The sequence below is a fragment of the Hibiscus syriacus genome, unplaced genomic scaffold (assembly GCF_006381635.1).
Source record: "Hibiscus syriacus cultivar Baekdansim isolate YM2019G1 unplaced genomic scaffold, ASM638163v2 tig00001728_pilon, whole genome shotgun sequence".
NCBI lineage: Eukaryota > Viridiplantae > Streptophyta > Magnoliopsida > Malvales > Malvaceae > Hibiscus > Hibiscus syriacus.
This window is the reverse complement of record NW_024061884.1, coordinates 393,666-411,113: the sequence shown is the minus strand read 5'-3', so window position 1 is coordinate 411,113 and position 17,448 is coordinate 393,666. Positions and strand designations below refer to the sequence as shown.

Sequence of the window (17,448 nt, the reverse complement as noted above, 5' to 3'; positions counted from 1 at the left end):
TACAACCAGCTGAACAGGCTCCTACCGTACTGATTTCAGCTTATTCTTTTAATTGTTCGAATCTTACTTCTCTTCTCAATGTGGTGTCACGTGATTAGGACCACTTCATCGAATCCTCCGCGGATTAATTCCATGTTTTTATGAATGATGCATGTGAAAATGCATAAAAAGTAAAATGCAGATGCAAAAATTGTTGATCCCAACTATGAATACCATAGAATAATTTTCACCAGAAATAAAAGCCTTCACATTACAAGACAGTCCATTTCACAGACACGTTTTCGCTTAGATGCTGAGTCTGAAATGGATCGCTATTTCATATCGGATCTTTTTCCTTGAAAATGATGCCCCTCAAGCATTCTATAACCTAACTCTGTTACTGCCCTGGCGGTATTGAAGTCAGTGCGTCGCTCCTTGATGGTTAGTGATGAAATGATCGTATATAAGACTCTACTGCTGGATTACTCCTCGAATCAGTGGATCATCATTTCAGTCTCGAATGTTGCACTATCTTCGAGCAAGTATCATTCTTGGACTCTCTTAACTTCTTTTAACCTTCGATGCATATCTGTGTACGCGACTGTTTAGTTGAAAACTTTTATCTCTTCTTGTGAAGATTTTCTCTCGAATATCCCCTTGTGGATCAACACTTTCGTATTATGTCATGTCGATGAGATGCAATGCAAAAAAAAGATGAAAATGACACAAACAAAAGAAAAGAAATAAGTTAGTATTGGTAAGATAATTGATACATATAAAAATGTTATTCAGAGATGAATATAACACCTACCCGTCATGATATCTACCCGAACATGCTTTTATTAAATAATATTCCTACCCGAATATGTTTTCTACCCAAAATGATTTTTTCAAGAAATTATTCCTAACATCATGGTATCTAGTTCGCATGCTTTTATTCGAAAAGAAATTCATTCTATGAATTTAAAGTAGAATGTAAAGGTTTAGAGACACTCCTCCTTTGTGTACACTTATTTTGGATACCTACTGACGGACAGAGGTTCGGTATGACTACACCTAGGGTGACCATTCTACGGTTCACTATATGCATGGTTTCGACTATATGAGAACAAGGTACCCGAATTGTCTTTGATGTCGCTGCCCCCTTGGGCTACCAAACCCTCGATCCTCACCCATTATAGGTTTTGAACGGAACAAGTTCAATTTGAGGGGATTCACTGCCTTATACCCATACGAGGAATAAATCCCTACGAAGGTATAAGGTATGTATCCCGTGGGTTATTTGCTAAAACTCATACGAAGAATAAATTCTTACGAGAGTAAAGAATTCACCCGACTTATTTGGATCGAAGCTCGAGTCTAGAGCTTATGTCATTCAAATGCACGTGATGTGTGTGAGGAGGAGCGTACAAAGCTTTGACTCTAAAGAAAAAAGAAAACTCTTAATAGAGACTTGAACACTTGCTGAAAACAATGATTTAAAATATTAGTACCACAATTAAAAATGAAGAAATTAAAAAGCTTCAATAAATGGATCATAAGTTAACTATAGACTCGAACTTATAATTTCCACCACAACGTCAATGTGTAAGCGACTTACGGCATAACTCTCTAAAAAAGTCTCTAGTAGAGTCATCAAGCTGTCATAACCATTTTTAAAACAATTAAATATTATTTTAAAAAACAATTATGACTTTTATTTTGAAAATTGGTGATTTGGAATTAATTTGGATGAAATTGGATAAAGAGTCGCCATCGACCTTTGGATTAGGTAGGTCGAATACCTAAAAACGTCTTTTAAAACAATTTTAAGAAAAATTGTTTTTAAGACAAAAATTGGTCTGCATTTACTGGAAATTCGATTTAATGAGTTCGAGAGTCGATTACACATAGGGAAGGATAAGCACCCCAAGCGCCCAAAATTAGTACTATGTCACTTACACGCTGTTGTAATGGTGGAAATTACAAATCGAATATAAAGTTAAAAATATAATCCATTTATTGAACATTGATTAATTTGTTTCGAATTGTTTATTAGGAAAAATTCTTTAACTTGAAAAGAAATCTCGAGATTAGCAATCCTCCATCGGGAAAACTATCTCATCTATTTCTTATCAGTAAAAGAATATTCTCTCCTCATTGATTTAAAAAAAAAATAAATTGAATATAAATTGACTATCGACAATTACAATAAAATAAAATAAATTACTATTTATAGAAACATGCATTGCATTGTTTAATTTAAACTAAATATGAATTAATTAGAAAAGTAAAATCGGTTTATTTCAAGTTCACACTTTGTTCGAATGTCGTATCAGATCGCACTACTTCGACCAAATAGTGCTTTCCACGCTCAGTCTACAAATCGGTGTTCTTGAAAAACATTCAGGTATCTCAACAAAAAATATAATGGAAATAAATGCAATTGGCAATATACGAAATAAAATATTTACATTAAATGTGGCTAAGAGCGTTTATTGAATACAATGTATATATTAATACATGAAGGACTAAAATAAAAATAAATAAACATTAGAAACCAAAATAAAATATAAAAAATAAGCATTTAATGGACCAAAATGAGAATAACAGGAACTTAAAGGAACTAAACAATAATTATGAACAAATCAGAGCCTTAATATATATTTTAAACAAATACAGACACCAGAAATGAGAATAGCCCATAAATAATGTTTACTGACTAAAATAAATTACACCAGAAACATGGAGGATTAAAATATAATTAAACCTAAAACATTCAATATTAAAACAGTGACCAAAACATATGTTACACAAAATCACAGTAAAAAAATAAACATTTAAATAAATATAATAACAATCATATGGGACTAAAATGAAACATTTACAAAAACCATGGCCAGAGTCAAACATTAACAAAAATAGCATAACATGTAAAATGGTGACTTATATACAACAATTGAAAGATGAGAGCCCAAAACAGAATAATAAAATAATTATATTAATGGCAAAAAGGGTATATTACAAAAGACTAAAATAGATATTTACCCCATGCGCAAAATTACAAAACCCATCCCCCTCAAAACAACGTCGTTTCATGTATAGTATATATATCCATCCCTTAAGCCCAAAACCGACCTATTTGCTCATTTGCTTATTTTCCCCGTTTTGCATGAGAGAGAGAGAGAGAGAGAGAGAACTCACTCAAGAGCTTCAACCGAAAGCTGCAATTCCCAGTTTCCGGCGAGCCTCTGCTATGCCGACCGTCGTTGACCGACGATGATCGTCGTCCGCTGGCGTCGGAGAAGAGAGAGGAAGACGTCATTCGAAGCGTCTTCTCGCCATGGATGTTGGTTCGAGCTTGGCTTGGCCTAAAAATGGCTCAAACGCCATAGATCTATGAAGAAACCCTTCGGTTTCTTCAACTTCGATGATCCTTGGCTTTCATCGGTGTTCGATCAAGGTAAAAACCTTCTCACTCTCTACTTTCTTTTGTTTTTCCTTCATTTTCTCTTTGATATTCTTTATTTCAAATATGATTTTTTTGTTCTTTTCTTCGTCTTCTTGCTCTCTCCTTTATTCTCTCCCTATTTTTGTTTTTCTTGAACCCCTTCCCCTTTTCTTTTCTCTTTCTTTTTTTTATTTGCATGCCTCATAGATCCACTGCCGAGGAGATAGGATATCATTATCCTATCTCTCTTGATTGACATAAATAAGATTTTCTTTAGATTGCTTTTGTACTTGCTTTGACTGTGATTTGTTTTTGTGATTGATGGATGCATTTTCGATCACTGTGGGTGACAATATTGGGCGGGAAACATTCGGGGACGGCTCGAGAGTGTTCGGCTGCGGCTCACGCGGCGGGAAGACTGAGCAGTGAAGTCCACGCGCCAGTGGGAAGTTGAACAGTTGCTGGACGGCGGTGCATGGAACCCTAGATGAGAAACCCTAACGGGTTTGGGTGTTGGGCTTAGAGCGGGTCGAATCTCGGGCCTCAGGTCTGCTCTGTGGGATTGGGTTGCTAAGTGGGCTTGCTTTTCTGGGCTCCTGGTGGGTTATTGGGTGCTGGGCCTAAACTTGTAGTTGGGCTTTGGGTGAGGCTTGTGATTGGGCTCAGGTTTAGGCTTGCAAAAAATATGTAAAATGTAAATTAAAATAATAATAATAATATAATTAATAATATTTTTTTTAGACCCGGACAAAAACGGGTGTTTACATTACCCTTCACAAAAATCGAAGGGAGAAATGCAGGCCTCTAATAGCAAACTAGAGAACAAAGGGTAACGACATGGTTATTCTGATGATTAAAGCTGTGTGTTTTGTCTTCATTTTTCTGAAATTGCAATCGTCGATCAAACAAAAAAGATCACACGCACACAAACACACGTGTATATAATACTATATATGGGATCTGTAAAACATTTAAACAAGAGTATATCACAGAGGCAAGTTCACCTTGTTTAATGCTACCGCAGCAAAGACGATTATCATCTATATAAGTTGCTTGGACGCCCATCATCCAAGATCCCACAGATGTATCATCAAAAGCATAAGTCATCAAAGATTCACTGCATTTATTATAAGCTGAAGTAAAATTCAAATCGCATTAAATGGAACCAAGGAATAGTTCACGGCACAAACTTTTCAAAATGAATCTCTGACAAGGTTCAACTTTGCATGTAGTGAAAGTGGTTCGGGATTGACACATAAAGCAGATATGCATTCGCTCATCTACCATTCAGTTCCAGACAAATGCAAACTCTGCACATGGACTGCCATACTCTAACATGACTAGATCCTCTTAAAGCACACAAACTGCTTTAATCACTGGTGTCAAACCTTAGCCCTTCTTCAGTTTCAGAACCTCATAGTAGTGCGTGTATATCGTTCTTTCAAAATTATACATAAACAAATAACAACTAACCTGTTTATATCGATATACCGAACAAGGTTTTTGGAGAGTATAAAAAGGGAACCAGAGGCATGTCGGAAATACCTGAACAGAAGAATGCTAATCAAATTCTCATATAACTGGCAACTATTAAAGAGGATGGGACCTCCTTTCTACAAGATGACACTCAAACAGACACATGCACAGTTGCCCAAAAAATGCAAATTAAATGAATGTTAAGTGATTGTGCGTTTAACACTTATGAGAAACACATAGAAGTACAAATATGGTTGTGCAATCATCCACAAACTAGATAACTTATGATTTCTGATCCCCAAATTTCCACCAATCAGGTTCATACCAATCCTTTCCCCTGAAATCAACAAAATTTAAGTACTCAAAAGCTGAACTGAGATGTAAACAACTCAAGTTTAACGTACCATTTAAAATAATGACTACCTTCTCATATCTAGTTAGGGAAAAGTAAACATAACCAAACATTGAAAGAAGTATAACAAAATTGTCCAGACATGCTGCAATTTGTAGAAACAGAAAAAAATGAATCTCTTATCTTTTATTCATCAGTAGAGAGGGCTATATACACACAACTAATATAGCTAAACTAGGTAACAAAATGTATTACATTTAATACAATATAAGTTAGCCTAGGAATTAGCCTAAGAATTAGTAGCAAATCTGTAACACTCCCCCTCAAGTTGGATAATAGATATTATCATAAATTAGCTCAGATACCATGTAGAAACAGTAAAGAATGAATTTCTCTTATCTTTTATTCATCAGTAGAGAGGGCTATATATACACAACTAATATAGCTAAAATAGGTAACATAATATATTATATTTAATACAATATAAGTTAGCCAAGGAATTAGCCTAAGAATCAGTAGCAAATCTGTAACACAATCAACAAAGTAACAGCTGTGACCGGGAAAAAAGGCACATAGTAGAATTTGATGTTCTCATAGACGCATTATCGATATATTTAATTGGAGTATAGTTATTATTTTCTAGCATCTATAATGGGGATCTGTTCTTGAAAAGATTGAACATGTTAAAAGCAATTGAAGGTACTGGGAAACACATAAAGGACGCTATGGGTGTATATTAAGATCCATCTTGATAAAACAGACAATAACAAACTACATATCAAAGATACATACACTTCAGAAAACACCTCTCCCGACTTCATGCATCCAATATAAGCACTGTCTTGACGGCGTCGGTGTTCAAGAAGTCCAATCAATCCCTCTATCAAGTAGAAAAAAGGGTAGATGATATATCAGAGTTCCAGTGAATAAACATACATAGCCAAGAGACATAAAGTTGTGATATTCTATACAAATAAAAAGCTAGAAATCACACCAAGGTCAATGCCAATTTTATCGTCAACTTTTACATAAAACTCGGCATCCCAATTTTGAACTGCAGTACTGAAGAAGGATTTTACTTTCTTAGGAAGTTCCTCTTGAGCCTCCTCATGACCCTCCTGATAATTCAACGAGGTAAGCATGATCATAATCTACATTTAAGCTAATCAGTTTTCAAGAGGAACAGGGAAATTATATAAAACCCAAAGTTTTGCATCCGATTACGGAGATATTGTGAGAAAGATAGCTATCAACACAGACAAAAGATTTAGCATCCATGCAGGAAGCAGGATATCTAGGCCTTCAAAGAAAAAGCCAATTATAAAATTTGCAATCATATTCAAATTCAATCACTTACAAGTATCAAGAAATCCTTTGTCTTATGATTTTCCTCATTGATATTGCGATCCAAGCTATCACCTCGATTATTTCTACCAATTCCAAAGTAGTTAATCCAATGTTTTATCCCAACAATTGCATCGTTTTTCAATATCAGTGAATGAAACCGGGCAAATAAGATAAATAATTCATATAAAAAACATGAGAATGAAATGAAGGCAGAAGATTATGATATACCTCCGACCAATCACAAATCGTACCACTACCCTTTCCTCCAGTTTTTTTAATGCATCACCTGTCAAATCCAAATGTGGTTAAGATGTGATTTTTTAGCAATGTATATGTTCTAACATGCAACAGCATATTAGTAGTCTAAGTAATATCAGACATAAACTGCAAATCTTGTATAAACTCCAATAACTGCAAGCTTTTTTTTTTTTTTTTGAAAAAGACTCACTTGTTCGCAACTGGTTCTTGAGGTACCCTTGACTCTTAGCTAAGGTCAAATCCATCTCTGCTTCTGCAGTCCTCTTATCTAGATCCCTATAGTTCAAGTCCATTATTAAGCAAGATGCAAAAAAGGGAAAAAAAGATACAGTTGTATTATACCATAAAATTGCGCGACAGGTGCACTAAGAATGATAATTGAGGAACCTACTTGCATCCTAGGACCATCAGCTTATCTTCAACTGTAAGAACCTTTGGTCTCTGCAAATAGTTAAATAGACACATTAATTATTAAGATCTTAAATTACAGTTGTTTCAAAGTTGCAATAATAGAATACTAGGCACATTCTATTTTACAAAACAAATATTAACCGAGAAAATAAGCTACAAGCCTACAACCAGGAAATTTTGTTTGGCTTCTGAGTCCTAACCTGTTCAAGGTTCTTCTTAAGAATATCAGAAATCAATTTTCTGTTCTCTGCATCTTGTCACAACCTAATTTTCATCAAATTTTTGCAAAATAAATAATAAATAAGTAATTATTAGCTACGGAAATATTTTTCCAAAAAAAAATGCTAGGCTGATTTTACTGAATATAAATTTAGATTCTACTATCTTTTTCTTTTTTCTAAATGCAATCCAAATGAATAAACAAATCCAATGAAACTGGCGTAGTGGAACTGGCAACTGAAAAACAAAGACGAAGGTAAAAACACAACCAAATTTTTTGGGGGGGAAAAAGAAAATTTCAGATTAATAAGTTTGTAAACAACGGAAATTGAGTAAAAAGCAATCTAACAAAAATGTTAGGCTGATTTAAATGAGTATAACTTTAGATTCTATGAACCTAATTTTTTTCCCCTAAATACAATCCAAAATGAGAAAAAGATATCTACCGACTGGAGCAGTGGAATTAAATATTGAGAAGCAAAATTGAAGACAGAGAAATAACGAACCGGCAGCGACGTAAAGCCAAGCGACGCAAGAGAGAAAAGCCATCAGCAAAGAAGGACTGGATGTCTGTATATTCTTCGATCTCCATCGTCTCTCTCCTTTCGTTGTCGTAGGTAATCCCTCCATTTCAAACTCTTAACGCAGATACAGAACCAAAGTGGAGAATTAATCGCGATCTCTAATATCTATTTTATAATTCGAGTGATTAAAATGAACGAAGCGAGAAATTTGAGAATGAGAAATGAGTGTAGGGATTCAAATCAATGAAGAAATTACGAAGAATCAGAGAGAGAAGAAAGAGAGGAAAATTTGAAATGAAACTTAAGGGGAGCAAAAGAGAGCGAGAGAGAGAGACCTAAGGAGAGCGGTAATTGACGAATCGTCTTACGCGCCAAGCCCACTTAGATTCGGCCTACGCCTAGCTTGGACAAGCCCTATAGATCAGATCAGGTCAAAGGAATTTGGATAATTATTGTACGCAAGTACGATATCCCGCTTCGCAGGGAATTTTTTTCATTAATAAACACGATAAATAAAAATAGTAAAATATTCTTATTTACTTGTAAATATTCTAGAAAATATATATTTATTATGATTGGAGTACATATCCTTAAAATTTGATTCATTAAACATATATAAAAATATTCTGAAATATATCAATTATAGGTAAAAAATGTGAATTTTTAAGAAAATAATAAAATAAAATTTAGTTTTAAACTTGATAATTTTTTTTAAAGTTTAGTATTTGAATTTTATTTTGGTCCATAAATTATTTAAATGATATAACATTCTGAGGTTATACTTATGTAGATAATAATAGAAGGATTAAGTTAAAAGACTTTAAATATTATTTTTGAATTTGGTAATATATATTTTTTTAAAAATGGATAAAAAGTTTTTTTTTTTTTATAAATCTAGGGTAAATATAATGTAGTATATGTTAAAAAAACTTTCAATCCCTTAAAAACAAAGGTTCATACATCTGCATATGTGATCAAGGATGGGCACAGGACCCGAACCCAACCCGACCCGATCGGGTCAAATTTTAAAAAAAACGAGTTTGGATTAGGTTGGGTTCCGGTCTAGGGTGAAAAATATCCGATCCCAAAAATAATTTAAATTTACCTTATATATTTAGGGAAATTACTATAATAACCCTTATAAATTATTTTTATCAAATTAGATCTATATTTTTATTGAATAAACATAATATATATATTTCGGGTCGGGTTGGGTCGGATTTGGGTTAGATGAAGTCACCCTTAAACTCAGGTCGGGTCAGATTTCGGGTGGAGGCTATATATTTTCGGGTCGGGTCGAGTTGACCTAAACTCGACCCGAACACGACCCATACCCATCCTTCTATGTGATGTTCGAACTCGAGATCTCAAGGGATACTAACAAGTATCTTAACCACTGAGGTCAGGCCCTTGTATAAAAGAATTAATATATATATAAATAATTTGGAGAAAGTGTTTCAAAAAGTATGCAATATAAATATATTTTAAGATTATAATATGTCATATTCAAAGTGTTTATGAAATAAATACGTATATTTACAATCTGATCTACATATTTTAAATATGTTTCACGTCATATTAAATTAATAACAACCACTTTAATGGAAGAATTTGATCGATATAATAATGATGTTTTAAAATTTTAATTAGGATGTCTTAAAATTTTGAAACTAATTAAGAATTTGAACCATTGCTTGTATTGCAATTACTTTTTTTTTTTTTGAATTGTTACTCTAAATTTTTTGATATAAGTGTTGAAGATTAAAAATTCAAATTTGAATTTTTTTTCGATAATACTGAAATAAACAAGACTGAGCTACGGGATTCACCTCCCTCAAAACTATCTCCTCCACCTTACGAGGAGGCTCCAAGTGAATAAACGTTACAATGCTTCTTCCTCTAGCCGTAGCAGCAAGTATGTCTGTAACCATATTAACCTCACTACGTGTAAACTGCACCCTCGTTTTCCACTCTCGAAGCAATAAACCCCTGATTCTCATAACAATTGCACAATTTTCTCCTTCATGTGATGCAACATTGAGAGTTTCATCAGCAACCTACAGTCATTTTCAACTTCTACCTTCCGAAACCCCATATTCCATGCGAGTAACAAGGTGTCATGGATAACCCATTGTCCGGCACTCAAAGCAGTACATACGCCAATGCTTCGTGAGAAACCTCGAATCTAATTTCCATCAGAATCCCGGATCACCCCTCCCGCTACAACCATTTCCAACGAACCTCCCATTGCATCGTCTGCATTTGCTTTCACCCAGCCTAGTTCAGGCTTCTTCCAGCAAGGTTCCTCTTATTGTGAAATACCGTTACCATTTCGACGCACCTCAGCCTCTAGGAAATCATTCCTTAACCGCAAGCAGTGAGTTAAAAAATCACCCCGCTCTACATAATCATGCTGAAATAGAACATAATAACGACACTTCCATATCTTCCAGCATAAAATAAAAAACAGCAAGTATGAATTAAGGTTATTTACTGTCAAGGTATAGTGTGCGTGGCATGTGTGTGCATAAGGTGCCGTGTGTGTGATATGCGTATATGCATGGAAGCAGTTAGCTGAAGAAGTTGGGCTGTGTGTAAAGGTAGTTAAGAATCAGTTTTCAAGCTGTTAGGTTGTTTCAAGTTAGTTACAAATGAGCTATAAATATTAAGTGTAGCTAAGGTGTAAATCATAATAAGAATAACATTGCTTAATAAACAAGTTCTTTAGTTCCAGTTTGTATTTTCTGGTTTGCATCACTACAATACCTAATATGGTATCATTCGCCGATAGTTCCTGAGGTTTCTTCCTCACTGTCTGCGCTTCAAGTGATCCATGGAGTTCATTGCTGGTAAATCCTTCACAAATAAAAAAAGATAATATCATTCTTGATGAATCCAACTTTTTACTTTGGAAGCAACAAATCTTGTTAACTGTTTGAAGTCATCGCTTAGAACGACTACTAATCGGAGCTGCTTGTCCTTTTCCTGCCACGGTGGTCGATGAGCGTGGTGATTTAGTGCCGAATGAACTGCACGAGGAGTATGTGGTGCAAGACAGTGCGCTCGCGTCTTGGCTGCTATCCATGATCAGCCCTCACTTGCTGTCCCAATTTGTTGGAGCGGAGACGACAACGGCGGTCTGGAGCACGATGTTGCAGTTATTTGCCATTCGATCCACCACAGCAGTCATTAGTCTCCACTACAAGCTTCAGTCTATCAAGAAAGGAACCAATAGTATGCGTGTGTATCTAACCCGTATCAAAGAAGTATGTGATTCGTTGGTTTCCTGTGATAGTCCAATTCCACAGGGCTGAATATGTAGCAAGCATATTAAAGGGTCTTCCCCGTGAGTATCAGCCATACATTGCTTTCATAACCACCATGAAAGATTCCTTGTCACTGGACAAGATCTGCTCGATGCTTATCGATGCAGAAACTCAGCTGGCCGGTTTTGATGCCCAAGAAGATTCCCTTCCAATGAGTGCTCATGTAGCTCAGTCCAATTCTGCCTTGAAATTTGCTGGTCATAGCGTGCATGCTCGATCATCTGGATGGTCAAGGCCTGGTGCTGGGGGTAGATTTGGAGGTCGTGGCCATGGTCGACCTCGCGTTCAGTGTTAATTATGTGGGAAGAATGGACACGTGGTTGTTGACTGCTGGTACATGTATGATCAAACGTTCACTGGTAGGTCGTCTGATCGTACCATGTCGCGTGGTGACTCAGGGATAGTTCACTACTCCAGTCTGGATTCTGCTTCAGGTAGTGTGGAAGAATGTACATGTTGTACAAAGGCTCGTGTAGAAGCTCAGGTTTGTTATTCCTCGCAACCGCATTGTCATATAGCCTCCAGCACAAGGGACCACTGGGTAGTCGACTCTGGGGCCTCACACCATGTCACCTCAGATTCGACCAAGGTGCTTAATCAGAAGGGTTTCTTCGGGCCAGGTAAGCTTGTTGTTGGTAATAGAGGTTCGCTTTCTATTTGAGCCATCGGTAACACTGTTTTTGGTTTATCTTCTCGAGCTTTGATGTTGAATGAGCTGCTGCTTGTTCCTAAGATTACTAAAAATCTTCTCTCGGTCTATAAGCTTGCTAGGGACAACCGGGTATATTTCGAGTTTCATGCCTCGTCTTGCTGTGTTCGTGATGAAGATACTGGTGAGGTGCTGCTGCAAGGACAGGAAAAGGATGGACTCTATACATTTCGAGTTGATTGCATTAATAATACACAAGCTTCTTTTGAAGCAAATAATGTTGTTGCTATGCAAAAGTTGTATGAATTGTGGCATAGACGCCTTGGGCATCCTGCACATAGGACCCTTGAGCAGGTATGGAAGATGATTGATGTAAATCTTGAACAAGATGTTAATGGAATTTGTGTTGCTTGCCATATGGGAAAGATCCATAAGCTTCCATTCTCTAATTCGTCCACTACGTATTACTCACCTTTTCAGCTCATGTTTATTGATTTATGGGGACCATCCCCTGTTGCTTCGAATGGTCATAGGTACTATGTTAGTTTTGTCGATGCTTGTACTCGACATACATGGTTATACCTTCTCAAGGATAAGTCTCAAGCTATTCATGCATTTCAACTCTTCCAGCAGGTAGTGCTAACGCAGTTTGGGGTGAAAATTTTGGCTGTTCAAAGCGATTGGGGTGGTGAGTATTGAAGGTTGTCTCGGGTACTTACTGAAGCTGGAGTTGTATATCATGTTACTTGCCCACACACGTCAGAACAAAACGGTATGGTAGAGCGTAAGCACAGACATATAGTTAAACTTGCCTTGGTGCTTCTTGCACAGGCTTCTAAACCAGTTAGCTACTGGCCATATGCGATGATGATAGCGGTACATTTGATTAATCGATTGCCTTCAAAAGTTTTAGCTGGCAGGTCTCCATTTGAATGCATGTTTAGTAAACTGCCCAATTACAACTCACTCAAGGTGTTTGACTGTGGCTGTTTTCCTCACCTGCGTCCTTTCAATAGTCATAAGTTGGATTTTTGATCACAGCCGTACATGTTTCTGGGCGTAAGTCCTCAGCACCGAGGATTTCTTTGCTTAACACCTGATAAACGGGTCATAGTCTCTCGTCACGTGCGCTTTGATGAGTGGCACTTTCCATTTGCTACTACCACGCCTGCTGTTCAGTCATCAATTGGGACACCGTTTAGCCGATAACTTGATATAGTTATGGACACTACCAAGCTGGGCATTGAGAATGTTCACGTGCAAATGTTGCTGCACTGCCTACAGGTGCATCTGATGATAGTGTCATGCGGTCAGACATGGCTAGTGAGTCAACTGATATGTCTGTAGATCCTGGTGCTGATCAATTAGTACCTGAAATTGCTCAAGAGGTTCAATCGTTGCCTGTTGTCAGAACAGAATCTGCAGCTGGTAATAGTCACCCAATGTTAACACGAAGTAAGTGTGGGGTTTTTAAGCCGAATATTTATACTACTTTTTTGATGATAATGTTCCATCCACTATTGAAGAAGCTCTTCAATCAGAACCGTGGACTGCTGCAGTGAATGTTGAGTATTCAGCGTTGCTTTAGAATAATACGTGGACTCTTGTTTCTCTACCTGCTGATCGAAATGTGGTAGGGTGCAAGTGGTTATTTAAACTCAAAAAGAACCCTGACGGGTCTGTGCATAGGCACAAGGCTTGGTTGGTTGCGAGAGGTTTTACACAAGTGCCTGGACTCGATTTCAAAAATACCTTCAGCCCAGTGGTGAAATTCTCAACTGTGTATGTACTTCTTGCCTTGGCAGTTGCAAAAGGCTGGATGTTAAGGCAAGTTGTTGTTAATAATGCGTTTTTGAATGAAGAGGTGTATATGCAGCAGCTTCCAGGGTTCGAATAGTATGTTGTAGATGGTACGCCATTGGAGTGTAAGTTGCAGAAGGCACTCTATGGTCTTCGCCAAGCGCCTCGAAACTGGAATGAAAAGCTGAAGTCGATATTTTTGGACCTAGGTTTTGTGGAGTCAAAGGCGGATGTGTCATTATTTGTTAGACTTCAGAATGATTGTTGTACCTATGCCCTTGTGTATGTATGCTTAGCAATCGGTTTTCACTTAAAGACCTTGGTGAATTGTCATATTTCTTGGGCATAGAAGTCAAGAACTTAGGAGCTGGCTTGATGCTAAACCAGCGAGCTTACATTTGCGAGTTGTTAAAAAAAACTGACATGAGCAAAGCAACTGTTGTGTGTACTCCGATGATTGCTGCGAAGGTTGCTGATCAAGAGGGTAAGCCACTGTCTAATGCTCGAGAGTATCGAAGCATTGTAGGAGCCCTATTATATGTGTGCCATACTCGACCGGATATAGCGTTCGCAGTTAATAAGGTGGCGCAGTTCATGCAGTTCCCTCGAGATGTTCACCTTGTGCTAGTCAAGTGAATCTTGCGATATTTGACAGGCACGCTAGATTATGGCTTGATGTTCTCAAATCATGATGCTTGGCTATGTGTTAAAGGGTTCTTACATGTGGATTGGGCTGGCGATGTCCGTGATCGTAAGTCCATGACCGGTTACTGTGTCTTTCTTGGAGGGAGCTTGGTTGTGTGGAGCTCCAGGAAGCAGAAGACTGCACTGCTCCGTGATCTTGGCTTCTCGGCATCGGATGTACCCGTTATTTGGTGTGATAACACGAGTGCGGTTGATTTGAGTGTAAATCTTTTGTCATGCTCGATCCAAGCATGTTGAACTAGATGTTCACTTTGTGTGTGAGAAGATTGCTGCTGGGCAACTTAGAGTTACTATGTTCCTGCCGAGTATCAGGTGGTTGATGGTCTAACCAAGCCACTCACTAAGCCAGCGTTTGAGCAGTTTCCCAAAAAACTAAGGGTGATGTTTGTTAGGAGAAGGAAGGAAGAAGAAGTGGAGAGAATGTCAAGGTATAGTGTGCGTGGCATGTGTGTGCATAAGGTGCCGTGTGTGTGATATGCGTATATGCATGGAAGCAGTTAGCTGAGGAAGTTGGGCTGTGTGTAAAGGAAGTTAAGAATCAGTTTTCAAACTGTTAGGTTGTTTCAAGTTAGTTACAAATGAGCTATAAGTATTAAGTGTAGCTAAGGTGTAAATCATAATAAGAATAACATTGCTTAATAAACAAGTTCTTCAGTTCCAGTTTGTATTTTCTGGTTTGCATCACTGCAATACCTAATATTTACAGAAAAATCCCCTTGACCTTGAGCATTCATTGAAAGCCATTCCTCACAAGGCATCTCCATAAAATACCGTAGTTTTTCCGATTTAATCACCTTGCGCCAGATTTCAAATGCAAAAGGACAACGACGTAATACATAATTCATATCCTCCTCCTCTCGATGACATAAACCACACACTGTCGAGTTTACCAGTTCTCTTCGATAACTTTCCTCATTAGCGAGCAACCCCCCACGTAAAGCCACCCACAAGAAAACTCGAAGCTGTTGTGGACCATTTAATTTCCACACAAACTGCCATCGATTTGTACTGACACTACTCTCAGGAGGTGTCAACGCCTTGTATGTTGATCGAGTTGAGAAAGTGTGGATGTGTTCCCATCTCCTCCTAGGAGCGTCATCACCAAAAGATTGTTCGGGCGGGCAAATAGCAGCGATACAATCGCAAATTCGAACAGGTAACACTGTTCTTAAAGAATTCCAATCCCATTGACCTGAAGGCGTAACCATCACATTTACTGGTCTCGGTGGAGGAGGCTCACCATTTTGATAAAATGCTATAAATGTTTCAGTGTTATCAATCCAATTATCATACCGAAAATCTTTAATCGCTTCATTCTGAACATTCCAAAAGATACTCTTCCTTAAATCATCCCACATACAAGTCAATCCTTTCCATAACCTTGAGCATCTTTGTCTAGTTATAGAATCAGGTATCCGATCATTCCAACGATATTTACTTTTGAGCACTCGAACCCACAGCTTGTCCGCTCCTTCAATCAATTGCATACCAATTTTCATTAGAAACGCCTTATTTTGCCTATCTAGGTTCTTCATGCCCAATCCACCATTTTGTACCGGAAGTTTAATCATATCCCATCGAACCAATGCCAAGCTATTCAATCCTTAGCATTCCACACAAATCTTCTTATCATTTTCTCTATAGTATCACACGCCTCTTTTGGAAGCCAGGTCACCTGCATAGCATATGAAGGAATCGTCTGAAGAACAACTTTAGCAAGAGTAATTCGCCCTGTTAGCGATAAAGTTTTTGCTGCCCACCCGGATAGTCTTTGTTTTACTTTTTCCACGAGGTAACTAAAAGTGGCCTTAGTCACTGCTATGTAACAAAGGAACTCCCAAATCAAGTTCTTCAAATTTCTATCACAATTTTTAGAGAAGAATACCTTAGTTTTCTCTTCACTTACTCGATGGTCGGAGCTTGCGCAGAAAAGTTCCATAGCTCCCCCTATAACTGTAGCTTGATCAAGGGAGGCTTCTGAGAAAGAATCAAATCGTCAACAAAAAACAAATACGATATCCGAGGGCCATTGCGAAATAAATGAATATGCTTCCAGGCTCCTTCAACACGATTATTTATTGCATGGGAGAGACGTTCCATACATAGGACAAATAAGTAAGGTGATAGTGGATCACCCTGACGGATTCCCCTCGTAGGATTAAAACTTTCCGATACACTGCCATTCCATAACACCTGTGTAGAAACTGTAGTAACACACTTCATAATCCATCTGATAAACCTGTTCGGAAGCCCTACTTCAACTAAAGTTTCCTCGATGAAGTCTCATTCCAGTCGATCATAAGCTTTCTCCAAGTCCACTTTGATAGCCATCCAAGCCTTCAATCTGAACTTGATATTCATCGAGTGAATCACTTTTTGAGCAAGAATTATGTTATCAGTTATGTTCCTCCCCGGTACAAAGCTTGATTGATTAGGAGCCACCCAGTCCGGAAGAAACTGCTTTAGGCGATTAACCAATAACTTGGTTATTATTTTATATGGTACCGTGCATAAACTTATAGGCTGGAACTGAGAAATTCTTTCCGGTACCTCAACCTTAGTAATCACCACCAACAAAGTCTTGTTTGCCCATTCATGGAAGATATCCTTCTCCATAAACCAGTCACGAATTGCAGCAAGCTTTCTGCCTAAACGCTCTAATTTTTTTTTTGTAAAAACACCGCCTGATATCCGTCTATTCCCGGAGCCTTAAAAGGCTCCATCATGAAGACCGTTTGGCACACCTCCTCAATACTCACCTTACGGATCAGAGCATTTAATCTACTTGCTTCAACCTGTCGGAACCCCCTGAAATTGCACTGGGGGAAGCCGCTCGATTTGTAGAAGTGAATAACTTGCGGAAAAAATTAACAGCATGTCTTTGAAGCAAATCTTGGTCATCACACCATTGCCCATCATCTAGCTGATAAATTAATTGGAAGAGTCGTCCTTACAATAAGTATATGCAGTTT

General features: G+C 37.6%; 1 protein-coding gene across 1 annotated transcript; it reads right to left on the bottom strand.

Moving 5' to 3' along the window:
• Positions 1 to 4,309: 4,309 nt before the first annotated feature.
• On the bottom strand, positions 4,310 to 8,322 carry LOC120132641 (hydroxyproline O-galactosyltransferase HPGT3-like). The gene is made up of 11 exons (XM_039149367.1): positions 7,979 to 8,322; positions 7,454 to 7,517; positions 7,234 to 7,283; positions 7,033 to 7,118; positions 6,813 to 6,870; positions 6,595 to 6,667; positions 6,232 to 6,355; positions 6,030 to 6,117; positions 5,172 to 5,222; positions 4,883 to 4,954; positions 4,310 to 4,526 (listed from the first exon to the last, which is right to left on the bottom strand). The coding sequence occupies exons 3-11, from the start codon at positions 7,248 to 7,250 to the stop codon at positions 4,325 to 4,327; spliced, it is 771 nt and encodes a 256-aa protein (XP_039005298.1). The 5' UTR covers positions 7,251 to 7,283; positions 7,454 to 7,517; positions 7,979 to 8,322; the 3' UTR covers positions 4,310 to 4,324.
• Positions 8,323 to 17,448: the final 9,126 nt, after the last annotated feature.